At 39.6% G+C, this 24,175-nt stretch overlaps 1 protein-coding gene across 2 annotated transcripts in view; it reads right to left on the bottom strand.

Moving 5' to 3' along the window:
* LOC136877044 (kielin/chordin-like protein) overlaps positions 1–24,175 on the bottom strand; it is a 70,609-nt gene that overhangs the window by 20,917 nt on the left and 25,517 nt on the right. For both annotated transcript variants that reach the window (XM_067150859.2, XM_067150851.2), the window contains exons 5-7: positions 16,670–16,789; positions 753–905; positions 622–663 (exon numbers count right to left, since the gene is read on the bottom strand). In XM_067150859.2, coding sequence (XP_067006960.2) covers positions 622–663; positions 753–905; positions 16,670–16,789 — 315 coding nt within the window. The remainder of the gene's footprint in view (positions 1–621; positions 664–752; positions 906–16,669; positions 16,790–24,175) is intronic.

Raw genomic sequence — 24,175 nt, forward strand, 5'->3', positions numbered from 1 at the left:
CACTTAAGTATTTCTTCATTCATGATTCGATCTACCCATGTTACTTTCAGCATTATTTCGTAACACCACATTTCAAAAGCTTCTATTCTCTTTATGAGCTAGTTGTCGTCCATGTTTCACTTCCATACAATGCCACGCTCCAGTATTCAAAAATATCTTTCTAATCCCTGTATCAATGTTCGAAGTGAGCAAATTTCTTTTCTTAAGGAAAGCCTTTCTTGCTTGTGCTAGTCTGCATTTTATATCCTCCTTACTTCTTCCATCGTTAGTTACTTTACTACCCTGATAACAATATGCATCTGCTTCCTGTTTTTGACAACGACGGGACAGGAAAGGATTAAGACTGGGAAGGAAGCAGCCGTGACCTTAATCCAGGTTCAGTACCAGTATTTGCCTGGTATGGAAAGGGGAAACCATGGAAAACCATCTTCTGGGCTGCAGATGTTGGGATTAAAACCCATCATCTCCCGAATACGAACTTACAACTACGTATCCCGTACTACTCAGCCAATTCGCTTGGTAAGCGAGACATATTCTTTTATTAATTTGACGTGATTATTTATGTGGCTGTATTTGAAGTTTTGCTACCGGGATGATGTGTACATAATGTAGTTTACTCACCTGGCTCTTTGTCAGACGCGATGACGCGCTCCTCTCCACTGGCTGGAATTGAAAGGAAAAAAATTAATTAACAGCCGTTTGTACAGATGATAACTAGTATAAAGCAAAGGAGGTTGCCAAGAGGTACTCACGGCAATAGAACTCCCAGGGGCAACAAGCGTGCGTCATGAATATAGGAGCACAACGCTGGTTCACCTCCTCCATCTTCACCACGCCTATGTTACAGGGTATAGGCTGGCAGGATCCACCCTCGGAGAGAGTCTTCGGCCGACCGTCACGTTCTCCTGCCAGACAAATTTTGTACCATGTGATGAAGGAGTTACGTTACGTTTTCAGATACAAAAATAACAAAATGTAGTCCATCTCATCTGAGTCCTGTTTTGCTTCCATTTAGTTGATCCAGATAAGTATGTCTTGCCTCTATTTATAGTGGTATGGCTTTCCTCTTGCCTTATATTTTACTCCTCCTAGTGAATGTGAAAAATCCTTTCGAATTCGTCGAACACACATTATAACGCAATTAACAACAGTCAGTGTAATGTTATTATTGACTGACTGTAGTAAGGTATAGCAAACACTTTTCATAAGTAATTTGCCATTATTTCGATTGATAGAGAATGTTCAAATTTTATTTTAAAGTTAGTTTTACTTGACAAGATTTTAAATAAAGAATACCAATTCAGAATGTCAGCAGGAAACCATTTCAACCTCCCTCTTGATCCACTTCCTCTTTTGAATATCGTAATGTTAACTAGAACTTTATTGAAACATGTTAAGTGATAATAAAAAAAAAGAACATTTCTCTGCAGTATGCTCTCCTTTAAATATAGCATGACCGCCGATTTCATTAGAGTAAGATGATATGTACACGGCATGATGTTATTTCATTAAAGGGAGAATGTGTAAGGGGAATAGGGCTTATTCATTCACTTAACATGTGTCAACCTTGATTAACATGGCGTGTTCTTACACTAGCATGCCTCGGTATTAGCGTTGTAGATAGAGTGATAACGATTTTATTACCCAAATCAGGTTGTCAACATGTAGCTAACCTGTGAACGGTTCTTTCACAAACGAAAATATTGATTAGATCTGTTCGATTACCATAGAATCGATAGGCAGACAAATTATTCGACCGGAAATGATCAAGGCGGAGCAAGGGAGGCCCTTGTTTAACCGTTGATTTAAAGGAGACCATGCCACTCTCAAAACCTAAGAGTTGAATGCTAGTACGACTCACTATCTCGGACAACTGTGGTTTAATAACCTCGACGAACACATCATTACTCGAAGGACGCTACTCTTTTCTTCACATGGACGGAAAATGAGTGTCGGGGAAATAAGGAGATGGCTAACTCTCTGTTGAAGTTTCTAAAATTCGACGAGTCTTTGACGATTAGAATTCACCTCATTATCTGGTCGGACTCTTGATCAGGTTGGAAGAAGAATTCAGTAACGTCATTCCTTTACCAATATCTAATTCTTAAGGGATATTTCGAAGTTATTGACATGTTTGTAGGTGGGATATGCTTATTTGGGTAGCTATAGAAATTTAGGAAGAATGAGAAGACTTTTAACGAATCATTTAAAGAACACGTTAAAATGAAACAGCATTCATGTTTCACTAATTTCTTTTGTTTGTACTCTTATAAATGGTTTAGTAGGTAACAAAGCTGTTTCATATATATTATTCGAAACATATTATTCAATATCTTCGCTTCTCTCTCCGACAACAAGTAAACACATGTGGCTTATACGTATATGATTTCAGTGCCTTATGTTTATGCTGTATTTATTGACCTTGAGAAGGCTTTTGACTGTGTCAGATGGGGCAAACTGATAACAATCCTGAAGAAACATGGAGTTGATCGGAGGGATAGAAGGCTAATAAAGAATTTGTATTTAAACCAGAGAGCAAGAGTGAGAATAGGAGATGAGTGGAGTGAAGAAATTGAATTAGGAAGAGGTGTAAGACAGGGCTGCTCTTTATCAACGACACTGTTCAACATCTACCTCGAATAAATAATCAATGAAAGTTTTAATGGAAATAGTAGAGTTTGTGTTGGAGGTAGGAGAGTAGAATGTATAAGATTTGCAGGTGATATGGTTGTGATGGGAGAAAGCGAACGTGAAATGATACAAATGTTAGATAAACTCAACATGAAACTAGAAGAATATGGAATGAGAATTAATAAGAAGACAAAAAGTATGATAATTGGAGGAAAAGGTAGAAGTTGTCATATTAGTATAGGGGGAGAAGAAATAGAGCGAGTCGGTAACTTCAAGTATTTGGGAAGTATGATCAGAGATGATATGCATTGCACAACAGAAATTAAGAAAAGAATTGCCATAGCAAAAGAAGGCTTTAAGAAAAAATCAAAATTATTTCGTGGACCACTAAACAAAGATCTGAGGAAAAGACTTGCTAAGTGTTACATGTGGAGCATAGCGCTGTATGGCGCAGAGACTTGGACATTGAGAAAGAAAGATGAGAGAAGACTGGAGGCACTAGAGATGGGGGTATGGAGGAGAATAGAACGAGTGAAATGGGAAGACCGGGTAAGGAATGAGGAGGTATTACGAAGAGTTGGAGAAGAACGAAGTATGTTACAAATCATTAGAAGGAGAAAAATGAACTGGATCGGACATTGTTTGAGGAGGGACTGTTTACTGAAAGAAGGAATAGAAGGAATGGTGAAAGGCAAACGAGGAAGAGGAAGGAAAAAGTATAAAATGTTGGACAATATCCAAAGAAATAAATATTCGGACATGAAAAACTTGGCGCAGGACAGGCAACAGTGGAAGAGGTTCATCCCATGAAAAGACCTGCCATAAGGCAGAATACCTAGATGATGATGATGATGTGTAAATTTCATCAAGGAACTAAATAACAAACCAAGTAATGTGGACAGTGAACTTGCACATAATTGGATTTTAGGCGAATAGGAAAAGCTATCCTCTAAACATGCCAATGGATGAAAATCTCATATGTGATTAATTTTGAAAATTCCCCTTTATCTAACTAGCTACAGCAGTGTCAATAAAACCCCAACGTTTTGAATACTAAGCCTACAAAAGAGTGCAGGAAAAACATAGATTGAGTGAATTAACGAAAGGAGAGCATGCGAAAAAACTTTAGAGTTGATTTTCCTCTGTTTCACTAAATTATAACGTAGCATTTCCATCCACTAAACACTTCAATACTATTAAAATACCTAGGTATACCCCAAGTATCATGAAAGTATGCCCTGTTATTTTCACGTAATACTAGAACATACATACATACATACATACATACATACATACATACATACATACATACATACATACATACATACATACATACATACATACATACACACATACATACTCATCTCAGTGCTTTCAGTGGGAAAACACGGATGAAAATACCTGGTATTAAAGTGAAATTTACGCGGCTGCTATATTAAAATATGCAGGAGCATAGACTCTGTCTATGCCGGACGTGAAGGTAATAGGCACTTCAGTATTTTCGTGACAGGTAATTAAAGAATTTTAAAATGATTTCATCATTACCGTGTCTAAATTTCATGTTATAAGGTAAAATTACACATCCCCGAATAAACAGTGAAATCGGCCATTTCTATAAAACAATATCTAAATTAATTCAAGAATCCCTGTTGTACCACATTCATCTAAAAAAACTTCCCTTTTTGAGATATTATCTGCTCCCTTTGACATAATGAGATACGTAGATTCTATTGTTACCACTATTAACTATATCTATAATTGAATATTTGATTAAATATAAACTAAATACAGTTCACTCTTAAAATAATAATGTCACATCTTAATATTTTAGCATGGCATCTTTAAAATCGTCTATTCGCACCGTCACAACATTGGAATAATTTCATCTCGTACGAAATTAATGTTTTGGGCTTCCATTTTATTCCGTATTTGAATAATATTTACTCATACAAACATGTAAAAGGAAATAATTCACGTCCTATGATCTACGTGAAATGAAATGTCCGACTCCTTGGCTGAATGGTCAATGTTGAGGCTTTCGGTTCAGAGGGTTCCGAGTTCGATTTCCGGCCATGTCTGGGATTTTAATCGTGTTTTATTAATTCTTCTGACTCGGGGACTGGGACTTTGTGTTTCTTCCAACACTTTCCTCTTTATATTCAGACAACACACTACACTGCCAACCACCACAGAAACAAATACGCAATAGTGATTACATCCTTCCATATAAGGTTGGCGTCAGGAAGGGCATCCGGCCGTAAACAGACCCAAATCCACATGTGCGACACAATTCGCACCCGCGACCCCACAGGCGTGGGAAAAGCGGTAGCAGAAGAAGATCTATGTGAAATGAAATTAAACTCAATATTCTGTACATAATCCAACAAACTTCAATATTTGTTCTCAACGTTGTTTATAATTTACATGGGCATAACCTAACTCGAATATCGACGAAGAATTGTCAAAAATCACTTATCATGTTTGTACTATAAATTCAATAAAATATATCAAGATTTTTTGTTGAGGGCGTGGACCTGAGAGTTCCAGGGAGGTAAAATATACCCCTTTAATCATTTGTTTTCGACAAATGCCGATGATTCTAAAACATCTCTGGTTTTGCACTGGCGGAGGAAAAATGATCTGGTTGAGAGGTGGTATTCACCTCCCGCCAGAAAGAATGTGCTAACTACTTATCTAGTCTACGTAGCAACATATAATCGGGAATATTGGCTTTACTAAATCTCTACAAGCAATAGGTTCATATGAAGACTTTATTACCAGAAACAAGGTCGTAACTTTATAATTTTGCACTAAATAAGCCTTAAACAGCAAACATTTTCTACAACCATGAGCTAATAACATGCATAAATGCGGTGTTTAAAATAATAATAATAATAATAATAATAATAATAATAATAATAATTTCGTGTGGCTATTTCTGACCGAGTGCAGCCCTTGTAAGGCAGACCCTCCGATGAGGGTGAGCGGCATCTGCCATGTGTAGGTAACTGCGTCTTATTGTGGTGGAGGATAGTGTTGTGTGTGGTGTGTGAGTTGCAGGGATGTTGGGGACAACACAAACACCCAGCCCCCGAGCCATTGGAATTAACCAATTAAGGTTAAAATCCCCAACCCGGCCGGGAATCGAACCCGGGACCCTCTGAACCGGAGGCCAGTACGCTGACCATTTCAGACAACGAGTCGGACTGTGTTTCAAAGAAACAATAGTTTACTGCATATCATGGAAGACAAACACTACCTTCATCTTATTGATCGATGTATATTACATGTTCTAACCTGGATTATTATTTTGAAAATATCATGGCACATTAATTAATATCATTAATTATTCATTAATTATTAATTATTCGTAACTTTATAATCTTGCACTAAATAAGCCTTAAACAGCAAACATTTTCTACAACCATGAACTAATAACATGTATAAATGCGGTGTTTAAAACAATAATAATAATAATAATAATAATAATAATAATAATAATAATAATAATAATAATAATAATAATAATAATAATTTCGTGTGGCTATTAATTATTAATTATTCATCGAAGTCATTCATTTATTTAATTTCAGTATCACACAATTCTTATTGCTCATTTTATTAACTATATCCGACGACAGTGAAACATATCTTAACGGCAAAGAACTCCAAATAGTTAATGTAAAGGAAAAGCTAAAGGTTTCCACATATTCAATACTATTTATTGTATCCTTAGAAACGTTACATTTATTTGATATTTGATATTTAAGTTTATAATCAATAGCATTGGGTAGGTGAGAACCTTTAGATTTTGTTTTACATTATATTGTTCCTCATTACGGAATAATATGAAATGTATTACCTATGTCCTACCGCTGCATTAATGAAGTAAATATTCAATTTTATTTCCAAATCTAATTAAATGGAATGTTCTTTACAAAGATCTTAACATATTTTTTCAACACATTTGCACATCATTGAAGATCCAAATATGACGTTAATTTTTGTAGTTACAGCTGACTATCTGTCAAGATGACATTAAAGCAGATTTAACTTGGCCACAAACGTCGTAGTGACTTATATTAAAATTTACTCTTTGGTACATACAAAGTAATTCTTCTGGTCACGGTGTTAATATGGTAAAACATAAATGAATCTACTCGTTATAAATCATTCCCTTTTAAATAATAATTAATAACAATCAAGGAAATGCAAGTATAATTTTTGAAAAATACTAAGAAAAAATCAAAATACAGAAAATACCCTACCAGATAAGCATTTTAAAATAGCAAAGAACTAGAAACAGTGCGAATCAACCTGTAACTTACCTAACCATCTGGATTACATTTAGGCCTCGTGATATTGGATTTAGGTCACCAACTCCTCCACTTCCTTTAGAGCTCCATTATATTTGTCTTGTCTTCATAGGGTGCCATTATTTTCCTTATTTGTATTAGTTCTGCAATTTAAATGTTACTTCCTCGTTCTTAAATGATACTTTTCCCTGATTTAAATATTTAAATACTCTTAAATAGAGTAGTCGACTTAATGATACTCTCTGCTTATTACTGTATTTAATCCTTTTCCTTAGCCCAGCTTTACATTCTGGATTCATCCCTTCTAAGATTAGAAATTCGATTATTGCCAATTTTAAAAAATCTTATTCTTAATATTAATAAAGGGGCTGCCTGGCCGAGGCGGTAAAGGCGTACTCGGTTCGCCCGGAAGGACGTGGGTTCGAATCCCCGTCAGGAAGTCGTATAATTTAAGAAACGAGATTTCTACTTCCGGAGGTGCATATGGCCCTGAGGTTCACTCAGCCTACACCAAAAATGAGTACCAGGTTAATTCCTGGGGGCAAAGGCGGCCGGGCGTAGAGCTAACCACTCTACCCCATCACGTGCCGAGGTCAACAATGGTGGAAGCTTTTACCTTCCACTCCTCCAAGGGCCTTCATGGCCTATACGGAGGTGACTTTGCTTGCTTTGCTTGCTCAATATTAATAAACATCTAAGCCTACTTGTTCATCATATATACGTCATGATATTTCCGTCATAATATGCTTCATGTATGACAATGTCACTTTCATCCTCCATGAGGATATCGCCATATTTGTTCCTGTAAATGAAAGGCGTCAACACACACACACACACACACACACACACACACACACACACACAGAGGGACAGAAACGGAACCGGTGGTCTTTAAGAACTCCATACGACGCGGAAAGGTTTTCTAGTCAAACAAAATTATAATTTTTCATAACGGACAGACAGAGCGCAAATTGTATTTACAGAGGTTATAGACAAAGACAAAGACACCTCCGTACAGGCCATGAAGGCCCTTGGAGGAGCAGAAAGTAAAGGCTTCCACCATTGTTAACCGCGGCACGTGATGGGGTAGAGTGGTTAGCTCTACGCCCGGCCGCCTTTGCCCCCACGAATTAACCTGGTACTCGTTTTTGATGTAGGCTGAGTGAACCTCAGGGCCATATGCACCTCCCGAAGTGAAAGTATCGTTTCTTAAATTTCACAACTTCCTGACGGGGATTCGAACCCACGTCCTTCCGGGCGAACTGAGCACGCCTTTACCGCCTCGGCCAGGCAGCCCCTTTACAGAGGTTATAGTTTGAGAAATTTTAGGATGGTTAATTTTTGGAAGAAACGAGTCGTTCTGTGTTTAATAATTTCTTTTATCTCAGCTCTTATGCTGTAATATTTCGTTTATATTACAAATTCTCTTCGACCAACTTGGAAGTTCCTCCACATTCTCACTGCTAAAAAAAATAAAATTTTAACCACTCAATCAGGCTGTCTAATTACTTAATATAAGACAGTCTGTGTTGTCAAAGATCACGTGTTAACCATGAGAGATTGGATAGAAAGGTTGAAAAGTAGGGTGCTAGATTCAAGTAAATGAAAGAATTCCACTCCTCGGAAGTCCTGTGTCCACCGAGTAAATACTAAATGTTGTGTGTTTGTTAATGGAAATGGTGGTCTTTAGTGGCACTAAAAGAACCAGAATTTCAAACAGAAAGCTGAAGAAAGAGTTTTTCCTTTTATCAGTTAAAACAGTGAGCTACGCAGGAGACAAACTTAAAAAAATATGTTGTTATACAGCTGGTACAGAATACATGCATGTAGCATGGTGAAGAATCGGACACCAAATAGAGTAATTTAGCTAATATTATACTTGGTACAGTGGTTATATTAAAGGGAACAACGTAAATTGCATTGAAATTGACTTCACAGATGTTTTGCCGGACATAGCTTCCGAGAGAATCTAAACCAATTACATCGGTCTGTTTGTTTTATATTGGTTTTTTACTGATGCATTAAATGTGATTTCTTTTGTAATTTCAAACTTGCTGCTTCTCTGTTTAGTTGAGGGCCATTTGAACTAACAATTAACGGTATAAAGGTCATCGGGAAACGCACTTCAGTAGCTATAGAGTGGTCATAAAGCCTCCACGATATGGACAAAATACCGGTCCACACGTTGAATAATAACCTACGAATTGCATTTCCAGTCTATAGCGGGCTAGTATTTCCAACAGTCGCAGGCAACTGTAATAGAGGAAACAGGAGGACCACACCTTGTCTTCTGTTGCTTTTTCTTCATACAGCGTGAAGAAACGTTCACGAACAAGCAGGTCACCTTTATATTCTACATCGAACTAGTAGTCATGTTTGTGCAAACGAAATGTTCAGTTGAATCTCCTTTCGATAGTCCTGCGTTGTCAATATACTGTAGATTCAAGTAAATACATATGTGCCAAATTTATTTCTCTATTACGAATTTGGTGACAAGTGCTGGTCTGTACTAAGTCGCACTGCTTCAATTTTGTATCTCAACACTGATGATGATGTTGGTGATAATGCTGATGCTGTGTTGGTGTAGGTCTTTGTAGTTGACGCTCATCACTTTTGTTAAACCAAGTTGAAGAGCAGTATTCGAACAGCAGTGACATAAGTTTATTGACATGCAAGCAATAGCTGACATTAATAGTCTGTCATTTGCCGACCGTGGTGCAAGTACGTAGGCTCGTGCAAAGGTTTCCTACCTCAAATACATATATTGTGTGGTATTGTAACGAGAACAATATAATTTATCTAGAGAGATGGTGATGATACTGTGTTGGTGTAGGTCTTTGTAGTTAACGATCATCATTTTCGTGTGAGCGCTGATAAACCAAGTTGAAGAGCAGTATTCGAACAGCAGTGACATAAGTTTATTGACATGAAATGAAATGGCGTATGGCTTTTAGTGCTGGGAGTGTCCGAGGACAAGTTCGGCTCGCCAGATGCAGGTCTTTTGATTTGACTCCCGTAGGCGACCTGCGCGTCGTAATGAGGATGAAATGATGATGAAGACGACATATACACCCAGCCCTCGTGTCAGAGATAGTTAAAATTCCCGACCCTCCCGGGAATCGAACCCGGGACCTCTGTGACCAAAGGCCAGCACGCTAGCCATTTAGCCATGGAGCCGGGCACATGAAAGCAATAGCTGACATTAATAGTCTGTCATTTGCTGAGCGTGGTGGAAGTACGTAGGGTCGTGAAGAAGTTTCCTACCTCAAATACATATTCTGTGGTATTGTAACGAGAAAGCTATAATTTATCTAGGGAGAATCCGGAGCTTGAGTTGTATTTATTTTGAATATTTAACGAAGAGCTATAAAATGAAGTCTCTCTCTCATCGTTCCCTCAATTCTGAGGATCTTGATCTCTGAGGAGGCTATTGGCCAGTTGTCTCCATCTCTCGCAGTCCTCTGCCTGACGTGCTGCACCAAAAATGTTCAATCCAGTTATACTCTTGATAAAGTTTGACCGTCGAGTGGGAATTCGTGCATGATCTCTCTTGCCGGGAATATTTCCAAAAATGATAAGTTTTTCTATGCTGCCATTCCGACTTCGCATAGTGTGCCCAACAATTTGTAAAACTCTTTGTTTACATATTGATGATAATCTGATTCTGAGATTTAGCTGATTTACAATGGAATCATTTGTGCGAAATGGTATGTGTAACATTCTTCGCCAGCACCACATTTCAAAATAATCTATTTTCTTCAGGTCTGTAGCACGAAGAGTCCATGTCTAGGCTCCATGGAGAGAATTGAATGTACCAGACTGGATACTACTCTCATTTTCTGTAGTAAAGGGATAGAGCGATCCTTCCATAAATGGGGCAAATTCGTCATTACATTCTTAGCCATAGCTTTCCTTCTTATAATCATAGGAGCACAGCTACCTGAACTGAAAATGACTGGGTAAGGTGTAGCATATATGAGACGTTCCCCAAATCCTTGACGATGTCTCTGCTGGCTAATTTCTCGGCTCTATCAACAATCATTATTTTCAAGTATGAAGACTTTCACGGCCGGTGTCAATATAATAAAGATCTTCCGGGCTATTATGCCGTGGTCCACTCCTCTCGCTTCTTCCAGACGTTTCGACTACTGCTGCGGTAGTCATCTTCTGTGGCGTCGTGTAGATACGCTCTCCTGTATCCTGCGCAGTCGCCATCATTATTTTGGTCTTGATGTTATTTTCCACTTTAGCACTGACAATTTTGACACGAGAAATGAGCTCTGCCTTCTCATCACTAGCAATGAGCGCAGTATCACCTATAAAACGGAGGTGGCATGTTTCCTTACTACCAACAGGAAATCCGCCATCCCATTCCTCAACTGCAGCTCTCATAATGTACTCGCCATAGATAATGTTACGTGGCAGCCCCGCGGTAGACCCTTTCGGTACTTTTAGGAAGGGGCTAGTGATTCAGACGACCGGGGATCACTCAGTCGGCTTGTTGGGTGGGGCCAGCCTTTCCGTGTATCGTTCTCATAGGGTGGCTTACCTGTGAGTTTCTTGGAGATTCGACGTGAATATTCCGCCTCTAGCAATTTCGTGAAGGTTCTGGTTCACTTCACACGAGCTATTAAAATGGAGGCTAGCCGCGGACAGCAAGTCAGAGTTGGGCTCCCTGGCGGAGTCAGTGTTGCTGCTGGTTTCTGGGTCAGAGGGCTCCGTGGTGGAGTCAGTGTTGGGCTCCGTGGTGGAGTCTGTGTGATACTCAGTGTGTTGGGGTTCGGTGGCCGGGCTGAAGGCGACAGACGTGTTGGCTGTCGCTGGAGTCTCACTGAGGTCTGAACGAGAAGCTGTTGTTGTGGTGTCGGAGAATCCAGTGAGTAGGTGGGCTGGAGACGACGGAATGGAAGACATGTACTACCTGAGAGTACTGTAGGTTTGTGTATTTCTGTGGAGTGAGGATCGCCGTGAGTCAGCAAGGGAACTCGCTACCGTGAGTGTGAGGGTAAATGGATCTGTATTAATATTCGCTGTTGTGAGTATCGTCCTGCTTTCCAATACTGTTGAGCTGTTGCTGTTTGGTTGTTCACTGCATGTGAATATGTGAATTACTCGACTGTCGCTTGTAATGGATTTAGAATTACTCCTCGCCTTGGTACGATGTATTTTATATCTCATTCATGCGTTCATATGATTGTCAACGTCACCGTGAGTTCTAATATTGAGATTGTATAGCCTTTCCTCTGATTTGGTGATGGTGAGCCATCTAGCGGTCGACTTGGTACTAGTATTACGAGGTGGTTTGTTGATGCTGCTCTCTGGCCGCGAGAAGATAAGCTTGCTATGCGATGAACCGTGGCTCGACAATGTAAGCGACAAGCAGTTGTTTTGATTCTTGATTCTGAATTTGAAGAAGACGCCTTGGAAGCTAAGCTCCTGGTTGTGCATTAAGGAGTAAATTATCACTTCAGAACGTGAAGATGGTCATAGGATTTGATCCTGGTTGATGGATTCTCCATCTGGGCATAAGGCCCAAAGTTTTGGTTTGTTTAAAAAAAAATTAATCCTCTATGCCTCCGACCTCGTAAGTAGACTTCAAGCACTTCTGTACTGGGTTAACCTAGCCAACGAAAACTACTATTTCACCGTGTTAAGAGATGTGCAGACCCTTTCAGGCCTACTATATGTGGAAAATTCTGCATCTAATCTTCGGACTTTTGAGGTTAAAAAAAAATATTTAAAAGACTGGTCTTCATCATAACTATGTAATGTTCATCTGTTTGGGGTTTCAATTTTAAATTGTAAGGATGATATTAGTTTTAACTTCTTGATACAGTTATTGATGTTTCAGGCACGTTATGAATAATTTATGTTGAGGAGCTCCTAACTAAGCTATTTTGTACGAAGTCTCTGTATAACCTCGATGGTGGTTTAATTTTCATTTTCTCTTATTTATCATAATAGTCATATTAATTATTTAAATATTTTCAAGCCATTAAGAGCAAAAAAAAGAAGGTTTAGATGAAAGCTTTTCTAATGAATTCCTCGGTACCTTCGAGTAGCCATTTTGATCATGGTGGTAGTCATGTGTTACACAGCCGTGTAATAGAATGCAAACGGTAGGGGGGCGTTCCTCTGTTGTATTTGACATATGAGTATCAGCTAATGATTGATGTCTTGACATTCATCTGATATGGAGATCATTTTTTCGTGCGTGTTGATGACTTTTCTGCAGTGTTGAGTTACTCACTTAATTAAAGTTTCGGTCGCTAGTGCGATATTTTATTATTTACCCTCATTGCGGATTTAATTGCATGTTCATTGGATTATTTCTTCCTGATTACTGAAGTTGCGTGTTGTTGTGGGTTATGACAGTTTTCATGCACCATTTGGGTAACCGAGATAGTCCATTAGAGAAGTTTTCAGCGTTCATACTGTAATAGTTGTTTTAACATTTTAATTTTGAATTTACCTTCCACTTATTAATTGCTCTGAATCTGAATTGTAGTTTTTGGAGACCGGAAATTCTTTTAAATGATTTTGCCTTATTAAAGTTTTCTTTCAAAAATTTAATTGAGGGTTTATTATTTCAGCCAATTACTTAATTAAACTTAGTTTTAATTGATTCACTTGGCCTCTTGTGCCCTAGCTTCTGCAAATCGCGACGGCCTTTACCTTGGTATATCTGGTATGTATACTGGTTATTATTATTTCTTATTTGCTTGTTATCATCCCAGGTCGTGCTAACACTCTTGCCTATTTATTTTAACTGTGTCGTGAGACGCTAGAGTCGAACCAACGACTATTTGTCGTGTGTTGAGTGGCCCACAGCTCTGTGTTCAGATTCAGCGGTCTATACACCCCTGATGTATGAGGTGACTGGACTTGGGAGAAGTGAAAGTAAGGATTAACCGTCCGCAGGTATAGAAACGGGCTGGATTATCTGCTGTGTTGTAAGGAAGAGGGACTTGTAAATAAACAATTAGTAAGTGTGGCCATTCATAGCTGAATAGACTTGTGTGTGTGTGTGTGTGTGTGTGTGTGTGTGTGTGTGTGTGTGTGTGTGTGTGTGTGTGTGTGTGTGTGTGTGCGTGCATGTACTGGGTCATCCTGAAATAGATTAGAGTAATGAAACAGAAGGAGTTTTATTCGCAACAATATTGAAGAGCGTGGGTGACAGTATAACAGATGCCGGACCCCTTTCTGGATCGAGTAGTGGCAGGTAATGATAATAAAAGTGCACACATATGAAGCAAGTCAAATATATAGGTATTCGTAACCTATGCAGAGAAAAAACTTTCAGTACAGAAATATATTCTATTTTTAATTTCAACTTTGTGGGCTCCAGTCTCCCACAATATCGGGTATCAGCTTCATCAGAATAAGGCTTACATTCTGTTGATTGTGAGGTCTGTGGTCAAATGTATTATTGAAGAAGTTGGAAGGGCTAGGAGCGGGAAGGAAGCGGCCGTGGCCTTAATTAAGGAACAACCCCAGCATTTGGCTAGTGTGAAAATGGGAAACCACGGAAAACCATTTTCAGGGCTGCCGACAGTGGGGTTCGAACCTACTTTCTCCCGAATACTGGATACTGGCCGCACTTAAGCGACTGCAGCTATCGAGCTCGGTGAAGAAGTTTCAGAGCACTATTGTGATGAATTTATGTAAAATCAAGTGCACGTAGGTGCAATAATTCGAAAATCATAACACGAAAACGATAATAATGTAGCGACACATACCTGTTAACTGGACGAATTTCCTGATATTCTTACACAACACACCAGTCACCGGAGTCATGAGATAAATAGTCCTCGGCAAATTATCTTTCCTAATTGACCTCAGATTTTTTACAAGGCTTGTTACAATTAAACTCTTTCAATGAAGCTGTATATGTCGACCGGATTCAGCTAGAGAGGGATCATGTGAGGCGAATGGAGGAAGATAGGATACCTAAGATAATATAGGGTAAGAGAAGTAGAGGGAGATCAAGGCGACGACAGTTAGATTCACTTTTAATGATTTAATTATAAGAGGTGTGGAACTAAACGACGGATACATTCGGCTTTTATATGTTTTGAGATTCTGCCCTGAAAATATAATATTTGCGAAATAATTTTTAAAATGCATAATAGTTTAGAATGCGATATTGCCTCTCCGTTCAATAGCACCTGAACTACAGGACCTAATGGGATGAAATTTGGTAGGCTATACCTCAATTCAGTTCTAATAGTCTATTCTACTGTATTTTCTCATAATTGACCTTTTCTAAATAGCAGTCGCCAGTATGTACGTAATTACGGAGCTTGCCGACAATTCATCACTAACACCCAACATAATGGACAATTCCTTAGTCTTAACGCCAAATAAAGCCCATCGTGTGGAATTAAAATTCATTTTCATACAACAAAGGCCATATGAATTGTATCTGTGACTAATGGTTCTCCAAGAAATTCAGGCTTTATGCATTAAAGCACGCGTTTCAGAGCACTTCCCAGCCGAGCGCTGTTTAGTTGAATATTTGACCGGTACTTGGCAGGTTCTGCTAATTCAGACTTGATACCAGAGTGCGCAAAGGTTGCTGTCAGAGATATCGCCAACTATTGGCCTGTCAACAATGGATACGTTATGCTAGTTAATATAAAATTTCAGGACTAAAAGTGAAGGAATTGTTCAGTATTCAAACTCGAACCTATCTGGACAGCACTTTACGCGCCAGTAAAGTATGTGTGTGGTGTACTAAGAGACTTATCCCTAAGCTGGTTTATACTTGGCTAAGTTAAAGCAGTGCAACTTGAAGTTGAAAGAGAAAAAGTGTGTGTCCAGCCCTTTTCTCGTTTCTCCACGGATCGGGTATGAAGCGAGATGAATCTTCGTAGCTAATTTTTACAACCGAGAGCTCTTTCTGATGTCAGTCTCATCAGAGGAGCTAATGAGATGAAATGAATGATGCGAAGTTGAAAGATTAAAAAACCCACATATTTGCTTGTTAGTTGTGTATATATAGTTAATGGTTCCGCACCGGGCGAGTTGGCCCTGCGGTTAGGAGCGCGCAGCTGTGACCTTGCATCCGGGAGATATTGAGATCGAACCCCACTGTCGGCAACCCTGAAGACGGTTTTCCGTGGTTTCTCATTTCCACACCAGGCAAATGCTGGGGCTGTTCCTTAATTAACTTCACCGCCGCTTCCTTCCCATTCTTAGGCCTTTTCTATCCCATCGTAGCCATAAGACCTATCTGTGTCGGTGCGACGTAAAACAAATAGCAAATAGGCACGGTGCGGAGCTGCATTATCTGAAAAACTGGCTAGTTGATCATTGCCAAGGCCACTGTAGTACAAAGGGCTGGGCAGCGGGAGTTTGTAACGGTCATATGCGGTGTTAGTGTATAAAAATAATGCTAAAGCTATGATACATTTCCATGTACACGATGTTAGGTTCTAACTATAGGTAGATTCCAAAGTTCAACGGCAATAAAGGGCAAATTTGGAAATATATCATTACATAAAGGACGTGCAGTCATCAGCCAATAAATTAATACGAAATGCTCAGTTACCGCTAATGAAATGAAACAAAACAAAAACGATGAAAAACAAGCAGTAGAATGAGGAGTGTGTGAGTGTGAAAGGACAGTGGACAGTGGACATGAAGTCAGCGTCAAGTTTAGTGCATCTCTGCTTTAGTGTACTTGTTGCTTTCTCACACATAGGTTATTTTTACCTTACCAGTTAACCCAAAGTTGTCTTGACAACGACACATCAGGCATCTTTGTGACTCAGGATGGAAGATTTCACCTTCCAGGAAAGTTTTCCCTCCATAGCTGCAAGTGATGTTCACTTCATTCTCTGTTAAGGGAAAAATAAAGATCATTATTATATTGTTCAATTTGGCACAAGTAAAGCACATTGAAATTGCTCATAGTAATACAGTATATTGCGAATATATGCTTCACTCATAACACACTAAAGCTAATACTAATGAATTTTGTAAGTTGCTCGGTGGAATTTCATTAACATTTGCACAAGCACTCCCAGAGGTTAATGTCGCACGATGAACTATTCAAGCTAATACATGTGGGGTTCTTGAAATGAAAGGGCTCGCCCGTATAGTTTGGATTCTATTTAAAAATGGAGGGACCCATGACAATGCCCCCGATATCAACAGTCATTTAAAGCTACACGCTTGTTTGCTGGCTTGTTTCCATTATTATTGTTTTTGAATTTCTGGTTGTGTACTACAGACAAAAATTTCGATATTTACATTCTTAATTTTGTATTTAGGACAATCTATACATACTTTTTGACTGTGATGGAGTAAAGGATATAATGTAATTTAGCGAAACCGATGTCATATTCAAAGTCATCTTCCTACTGAAGCTTTGTCACATTACTGTAATTTAATAGGCAATTACAATGTTTACTAGTTTAATTGTATCTATTTAGACGTCTGTAGCTGTGGACACAAGCTTCAAGGCAGAGATTTTATGCTTTAAGAAAGGTATATGTTTTGCATGCATACTGTTTCCATTATCCCTTAAAAGCACCGAACTGACCCTTGTTTGGACACATATGTCGGTATTGGAAGTTAGATATCATATTAGTCCTTTCCTGTGAAGTGGAGAATTTCAACGATTTCCTTTTTAAGCCACCTTCGTCATCTATGAAGTTTTCACTTATCTCGTTATGGCTGTTGAGCCGCTGTAGATCCTACAGTGTTAGTGAAATACGCTTTGTTGGTAACATCCAGTCCAACATCAGGGCAGCCGAATTGTTCTTGTTACTCCATGTGTTGGGCTCAGTTGTTTCTAGATCATTTTGTTCTTCACGCCGAGGGTACTGGAAGATCAACAGTTCCTTTGGCTACATAGATTTTGTACTTTTCATCCAATTCTAGAGCCATACTACTCTCTCTCGATTGCTGCACTAGTTTAGGATGCAATCCTTTTTCCAAACTTTTACTGTCAGTGTGAGGATCTTCATCTCGTGACATTGAGCTATTTGATTTACGTCGCACCGACACAGCTAGGTCTTACGGCGACGACGGGACAGAAAAGGCCTAGGGATGGGAAGGAAGCGACCAGCATTTGCCTGGTGTGAAAATGAGTAACCACGGAAAACTATCTTCAGGGCTACCGACAGTGGGATTCGAACCCACTATCTCCCGGATGCGAGCACACAATTGCGCGCTCCTAACCGCACGGCCAACTCGTCCGGTGTGACATTGAGCTGACGCTTGTGTTGTTTATAAAATATTCAGCACTTTGAAGCATAGGTCAATACAGATCTCACCACCATCATGTACAGTTTGCCTTTATGCTCCGATGCATGATCACATCATCAAATCTCAGTGACCATCAGAAAATTGGTATAATGCTCGATTTTGTTTCCAGTATTTGTTGGAGTGTCCTAGAGCGTGAATGGGAGAATGACCATCAGGAGTGTTGATTTATGATAATATTGAAGTAAGAACCGTTATCATAATGTAATTTAACACATTCAAAACAACGTGACTGGCGTAGTTCATACTATCTGTGTTGGTGAACAACTTTCTACGTGTTATCTCACAACTGTTCCTGGCACCACCCGTACGATGGAAACCCAGCTATGTCCATTTCCGGACCGATAATACACCGAGATTGTTTTTATAGAGATCTGTGCAAACCACTACACACAGAGTATTCGGTGAATCGATGACATTCGTGTTTCAGGCAAAAATAAATTAATTCCATTACAGTCAAACTTCTATAACTCGAAAGTCTGTAACTCGAATTATCAACAAATTGAAGGATTTTTTATTCGCCGAAGGAATCTTGTATTTTTCGTCTACGTGTTATATATTTCCTTTCACTCAGAAATATATTACTGGAATCTTTCGATATCTCGAAGGATATTTCAAGCCTAGATGTGAAACATTTTTCTGAAACTCGAAGCTATGCAGAACATTACGCTTTTGCGTACTTCATTATCCGCTAATTCCTAGTAGGAACCTGAAACTTAAGACTCCTCTTCTCTCATTCTCTACATTTTAGTCAGAGTGCATTGTTTGACTAGCCGCATACCATAGCAGCTTAAACACTACTTAGGCTACCATGCAACTCTCAGCATAGTATTACAGAGGAAACGGGCATAGGAAAACCACAGACTTGTTTTAAAGATAAAAATTTGCAACTGTCGTTCCTTATTAAAAACAATAAAACTGGTTTTTAAAACACCGGCTTTCGGTACATCTAATAATATTAAAACTGTAGATGTAGAAAATAAATAGTGGCACCAGCGATAAAAATTAGGAAGTAAATAACGGTACAGTTATTACAGTTTTGTCGAGCCAAAGTAATATGAAAGTATTTCCATAACTGGAATTTTCGATAGCTTGAAGTATAGGCTATTTCAGCCTCCGCAAGCACTTCGAGATATCGAAGTTGGACTGTAATTGTAAATGCATTAAAACATGCACGAGTAATATGAAGTTTTAACTCAACAATACGCGAATTATATAGAATGAAGGAGAGTTTATATCTTCTCTTCTGAGAGAAAGTGTGTTTCAAAACAACTCACTGCACGAAAGTTTTGAATCCATACATAAGGATTGACTCTACGAATGGTGTCCTTTTTAAGACAGGCAAAGCTTTCGGTTTCTCGAATAATCAGACGCCACTTGAGATATAAACATATATAGCAGAACAACTCCGAAATACAATAAACAAAGAAAAGTTTCATGTGTTATTTGCCGTAATTTTGTACTTATACGACAAACACCGCGCGGAATGCAAGCAAACTTGTAATTGCCGAGCGAGTTTGCTGTGCGGCATGTGCCATGTAGCTCTAAGCTTTCTTTCAGGAGATAGCGGGTAGGAACCTAACTGTCGGCAGCCCTCAATATGTTTTCTCCATTGCTTCCCAGTTACATATTGCGTCCGTTCCTCAGTTAAGAGCAGGACCATTTCACTTTCATGCCATCGTCACCGGAATACTGATTTAGTGTGACATTCCATCGCTGCAACAAAATATAAACTTGTAGTTTTATGTGACTGTTGACGGTGTTACGTGAAAATCAAAAGACAAGGACGAGACTTATCATTAAAAGTTCCACATGTTTTGGCTGCGATTTGAACTGTGGTCACCCTAATGAGAAGCCAGTGTCGTTGTTACTCGGCTATCACGTCCCTGGCAATATATCACGTGTTTCTATGCCAACTAGAAAGTAAATGAAAAATGAAAAATACAATCTTACAAATAAAAAATAGAACATGTTTAACCTTTGAAAAAAATTAACACCAAATATACTGAAGGCAACATTGCGTTCTCATTTGATGGTTAATAGCGCGATGTTTCATGTATAACGTAATAGGTTATTGTAAGAGGAATACACACACACCCAGCTCCCGAACCATAGAAATTAACAAGATGTGGCTAGATTTCTTAGCCCTTCCTCCGAAATGAAGGTTGATGAGCTAACCATTCATCCAAGGGGGGCTAAGACGACGGGAAGGGTCATTAAAAATGAGAATAATAATAATAATAATAATAATAATAATAATAATAATAATAATAATAATAATAATAATAATAATAATAATAATAATAGTCCTCCTAATCCTTGAAAACTTAATACCGTCGAGGTAGAAAGAGAAGAAGGATTGACAAGGCCAAGAAGAAGCAATGGCAGACTTTCCTCGAGGTCCCATGGTCACCACTTCACTCTCCAATGCCGGAGAACCTCGGGGAAGCAAATCTATTGAACCTTTTAATTGAGGAATATAATTTGATAAATAGTCACAGATGTAAACCAACTCTGCTATGTCGTCGTATAACAACAACAAGAACTACAACAACATTAATAATTTATTTATATCGTGTCAGAAGCATACATAAGTTTAAAATTAAAGATAAGGAAAAAACATAAAACATAACATAAATACTTCAATGGCGAAGGGACACATTAAACTATGTGAGCCCAAAACCTTGCAACATCAAGTGCATTTGGCTTCGCTTTAACCAGGTCTTCTGTTGTGCAGCTGAATGGGCATGAACTACATTGCAGCAAATGGGCTGTGGTCTGCTCTTCTCCACATACACACAAGGTACTGTCCACTTCGAAGCCCTATTTCTTCTGGTTTACCCTGCACTGCGTAACACCAGAGCGCAGTCTATTCAGTGCTCTCCAATTCACCCAATCTGTGACATGGCCAGGAGGGAGTTCCTCATCCATTGACTGATCGTCGTATGTTGACTGCTGACGCTCCATTCTTGAATTCTTGCTTGCTGCGCTGTTCCTGCAAGTGCTTCGGTTACTCTCAAGAAGCTTTTCCTAGACTGAAGCCGCTGGCGTGGTGGCTCATATCCAAACAAAGGGTGGGCTTCCGATGTCAACACCTTTCTCTTTTCTTTCTTGGCTGCCACTTCACGGCGAATATCGGGAGGTGCTATCCCTGCAAGGCACTACACTTTTTCCAAAGGCGTAGGTCTTAAACATCCAGTAATAATGTGGCAGGTTTCGTTGAGTGCTACATCAACTGCTTTGGTATTGCAAGATTTGTACCACACCGGGCATGCGTATTCAGCTGCGGAATAGCAGAGCGAAAGGGCAGATGTCTTCACTGTGTCTGGTTGTGCTCCCCAAGATGTTCCAGTTAGCTTCCGCACAATATTGTTTCTAGCAGCCACTTTCTGTTTGATGTTCAAACAGTGTTTTCTATAGGTTAAGGCACGGTCCAGAGTGACTCCGAGGTACTTCGGGGTAGGATTGTTTTGCAATGCTATGCCTTCCAAGCTTCTCTGTTGTTTAGATGGAAAACACAGGTTTGCGACTTAGTTGGGTTTGGTGTTAGTTGATTCTTCTTGTAATAGCCAGCAAGAGTGTCTAGAACTGTGGACAATGTTTGTTCAATCGCCTCGAAGTTATCCCATTGAGAAGTGATGACACAATCATCAGCATAGATGAAACTATTCGTCCCAGCAGGAAGAGGCTGATCATTTGTGTAAATATTGAAAAGCATTGGTGCCAACACGCTTCCCTGAGGTAGTCCGTTCTTCTGTATCCTCCACCTGCTTCCTTTTCTCTGGAACTCAACGAAGAAACTTCGATTTTGAAGTAGGTTTCTAATGGCACATGTCAGATGGAAGCCCTTTGTCATGCTGTATACCTTTCCTAGGAGAATTCGGTGATTAACAGTATCATATGCTGCCGAGAGATCTATAAATGCAGCTCCTGTGATTTTCCGGCTTTCAAAACCATCTTCTATGTGTTGACTAAATTTCAACACCTGCGATGTGCAGCATTTCCCTCTCCTGAAACCAGCTTGCTGTGGAATCAGAAGTGGCTCGATTTTATCAGTCAACCTATTGAGGATTAGTATCTCCAGAATCTTAAAAAGATGGCATAATAAGGAGATTGGTCTGTAGCTCCTAGGGTCATTTTTATCTTTGCCTGGTTTTAGAATGGCTATGACCCTAGCCTTCCTCCATATTTTAGGTATCATGGAAGACTGAACGCAGTTATCCATGAGTTCTAGCAACCAGCACTTCGCAGTAGGACCAAAGTTGTTAATTTGTTCTATTCGAAGGTCATCGAGTCCTGCTGACTTCCCAATCTTACACTTACTGAGAGCTAATAATAATCAATAATAATCATAATAATATTTATTTACTAGCCGGGTTGAGCTGCTCAGATGGTTTAGGCGCTGGTCTGCTGACCCCAAGTTGGGAGGTTCGATTCTGGCTCAGTCCGGTGGTATTTGAAGGTACTAAAATACGTCAGCCCCCTGTCGGTAGATTTAATGCCACGTAAAAGAACTTCTGCCGGACAACATTCCGCCACCTCGGCGTCTCCGAAAACCAAAAAAGTACTTAGAGGGACGTAACGCTAATAAAATTCTTCTTCTTCTCTCTCCTCTGCCGCTCTCTTCACTTCCTTGTAGTCCCTGTACTTCGCCATGTTCATCAGGACCTCGGAATATAATTTTCAGGGTCTTCTTCTGCCTCTCCTTCCCAGCAATTTTTCTTCTAAAATATTTGTCAGGAACATATCGTGTCTCAGCAGGTGGCCTACGTGTTGTTTTACTTCCTTTCGGTTTTCAGTGACCTCTTTTGAAACTTGAAGGCTTTATTTCTATTACTCCAGAAATAATAATAATAATAATAATAATAATAATAATAATAATAATAATAATAATAATAATAATAATAATAATAATAATAATCGTGCCCTGTCAGCTTGCGTAGCGGTCTAGCCCTGAACTGAGTACGGGTTAGGCATAACTCTACACGAGACACTGGGGCGGGGGACCTCAACCCCGACACGGCGCGTCCCAATGGCTGATAGGGAAAGTTCCTGCAGATATGCAGGACAGGTGTGAATAAGGCCTAGCCAAATAAGCACCCGCGGATCAACTGAGGGAATGCGAATATGGTCAACGGCCTCGACGGCAGAAGAAGATATATCCCAATGGCGGAGAGGGTGGATGAACTCACTGAACACAAACCATCTAGCAGCGTCTGTACCCCATGTTAGGGGCGGCTGTGAAAGGCGTCTGTACCCCATGTTAGGAGCGGCCTCATTAAAATCCTGGCAGTAGGTATAAAATGTAACCCATCATTGATGGGGGAAATGGATAATAGAAATGAGCCTCGGAAAAGGACGCTACTCGAGGGTCGCCGGGGCACGCTTGGAGCTGGTGCTGAGCGTGACAGCAGGCAAGCCACCAGTGACATGATGCTGATCAGGCGGGTACATGTCTGGTCACCCGAAAATTCTACAGCCGACAATTCAGCTAGGAGAATTCAACAGCTACCTACTCCTCCTGGCAAAGAGGTTTCAGAAGTTCAGCTGATCACCAAGCCAGGTAAACCGAGGCAGCGCTTGAAATGGACAGATGATGTGAATAAATACATAATGCGCTCCTACTTTATAACTACGAACTTAGAGAAAGACCTTACAACGTACAAGAAAGATATGCACAGGTTGTTTGTGGACAAATTCCCCCAGTACTCCTTTGTCACAGAACAAAGAGTTGCAGACCAAAGACGTGCAATAGCAACCAGCAACAGACTTCCTGCCACAGTAATTCAAAATCTTAAGGAAGAAGCTGCTAAAATTCTAGCAACGAGGCCGAGCAGTGAAGGCAACTCCATCTCAATGTCTCAAATTTGGCAGGACGATCCTGAAAGAAAAGAACCGCAAGAAGACAAATCTGTGGAAATAAGAGAAACTGGTGATTTCTCAGGTGCTGAGGA

Source organism: Anabrus simplex, chromosome 1, assembly GCF_040414725.1.
Source record: "Anabrus simplex isolate iqAnaSimp1 chromosome 1, ASM4041472v1, whole genome shotgun sequence".
Lineage (NCBI taxonomy): Eukaryota > Metazoa > Arthropoda > Insecta > Orthoptera > Tettigoniidae > Anabrus > Anabrus simplex.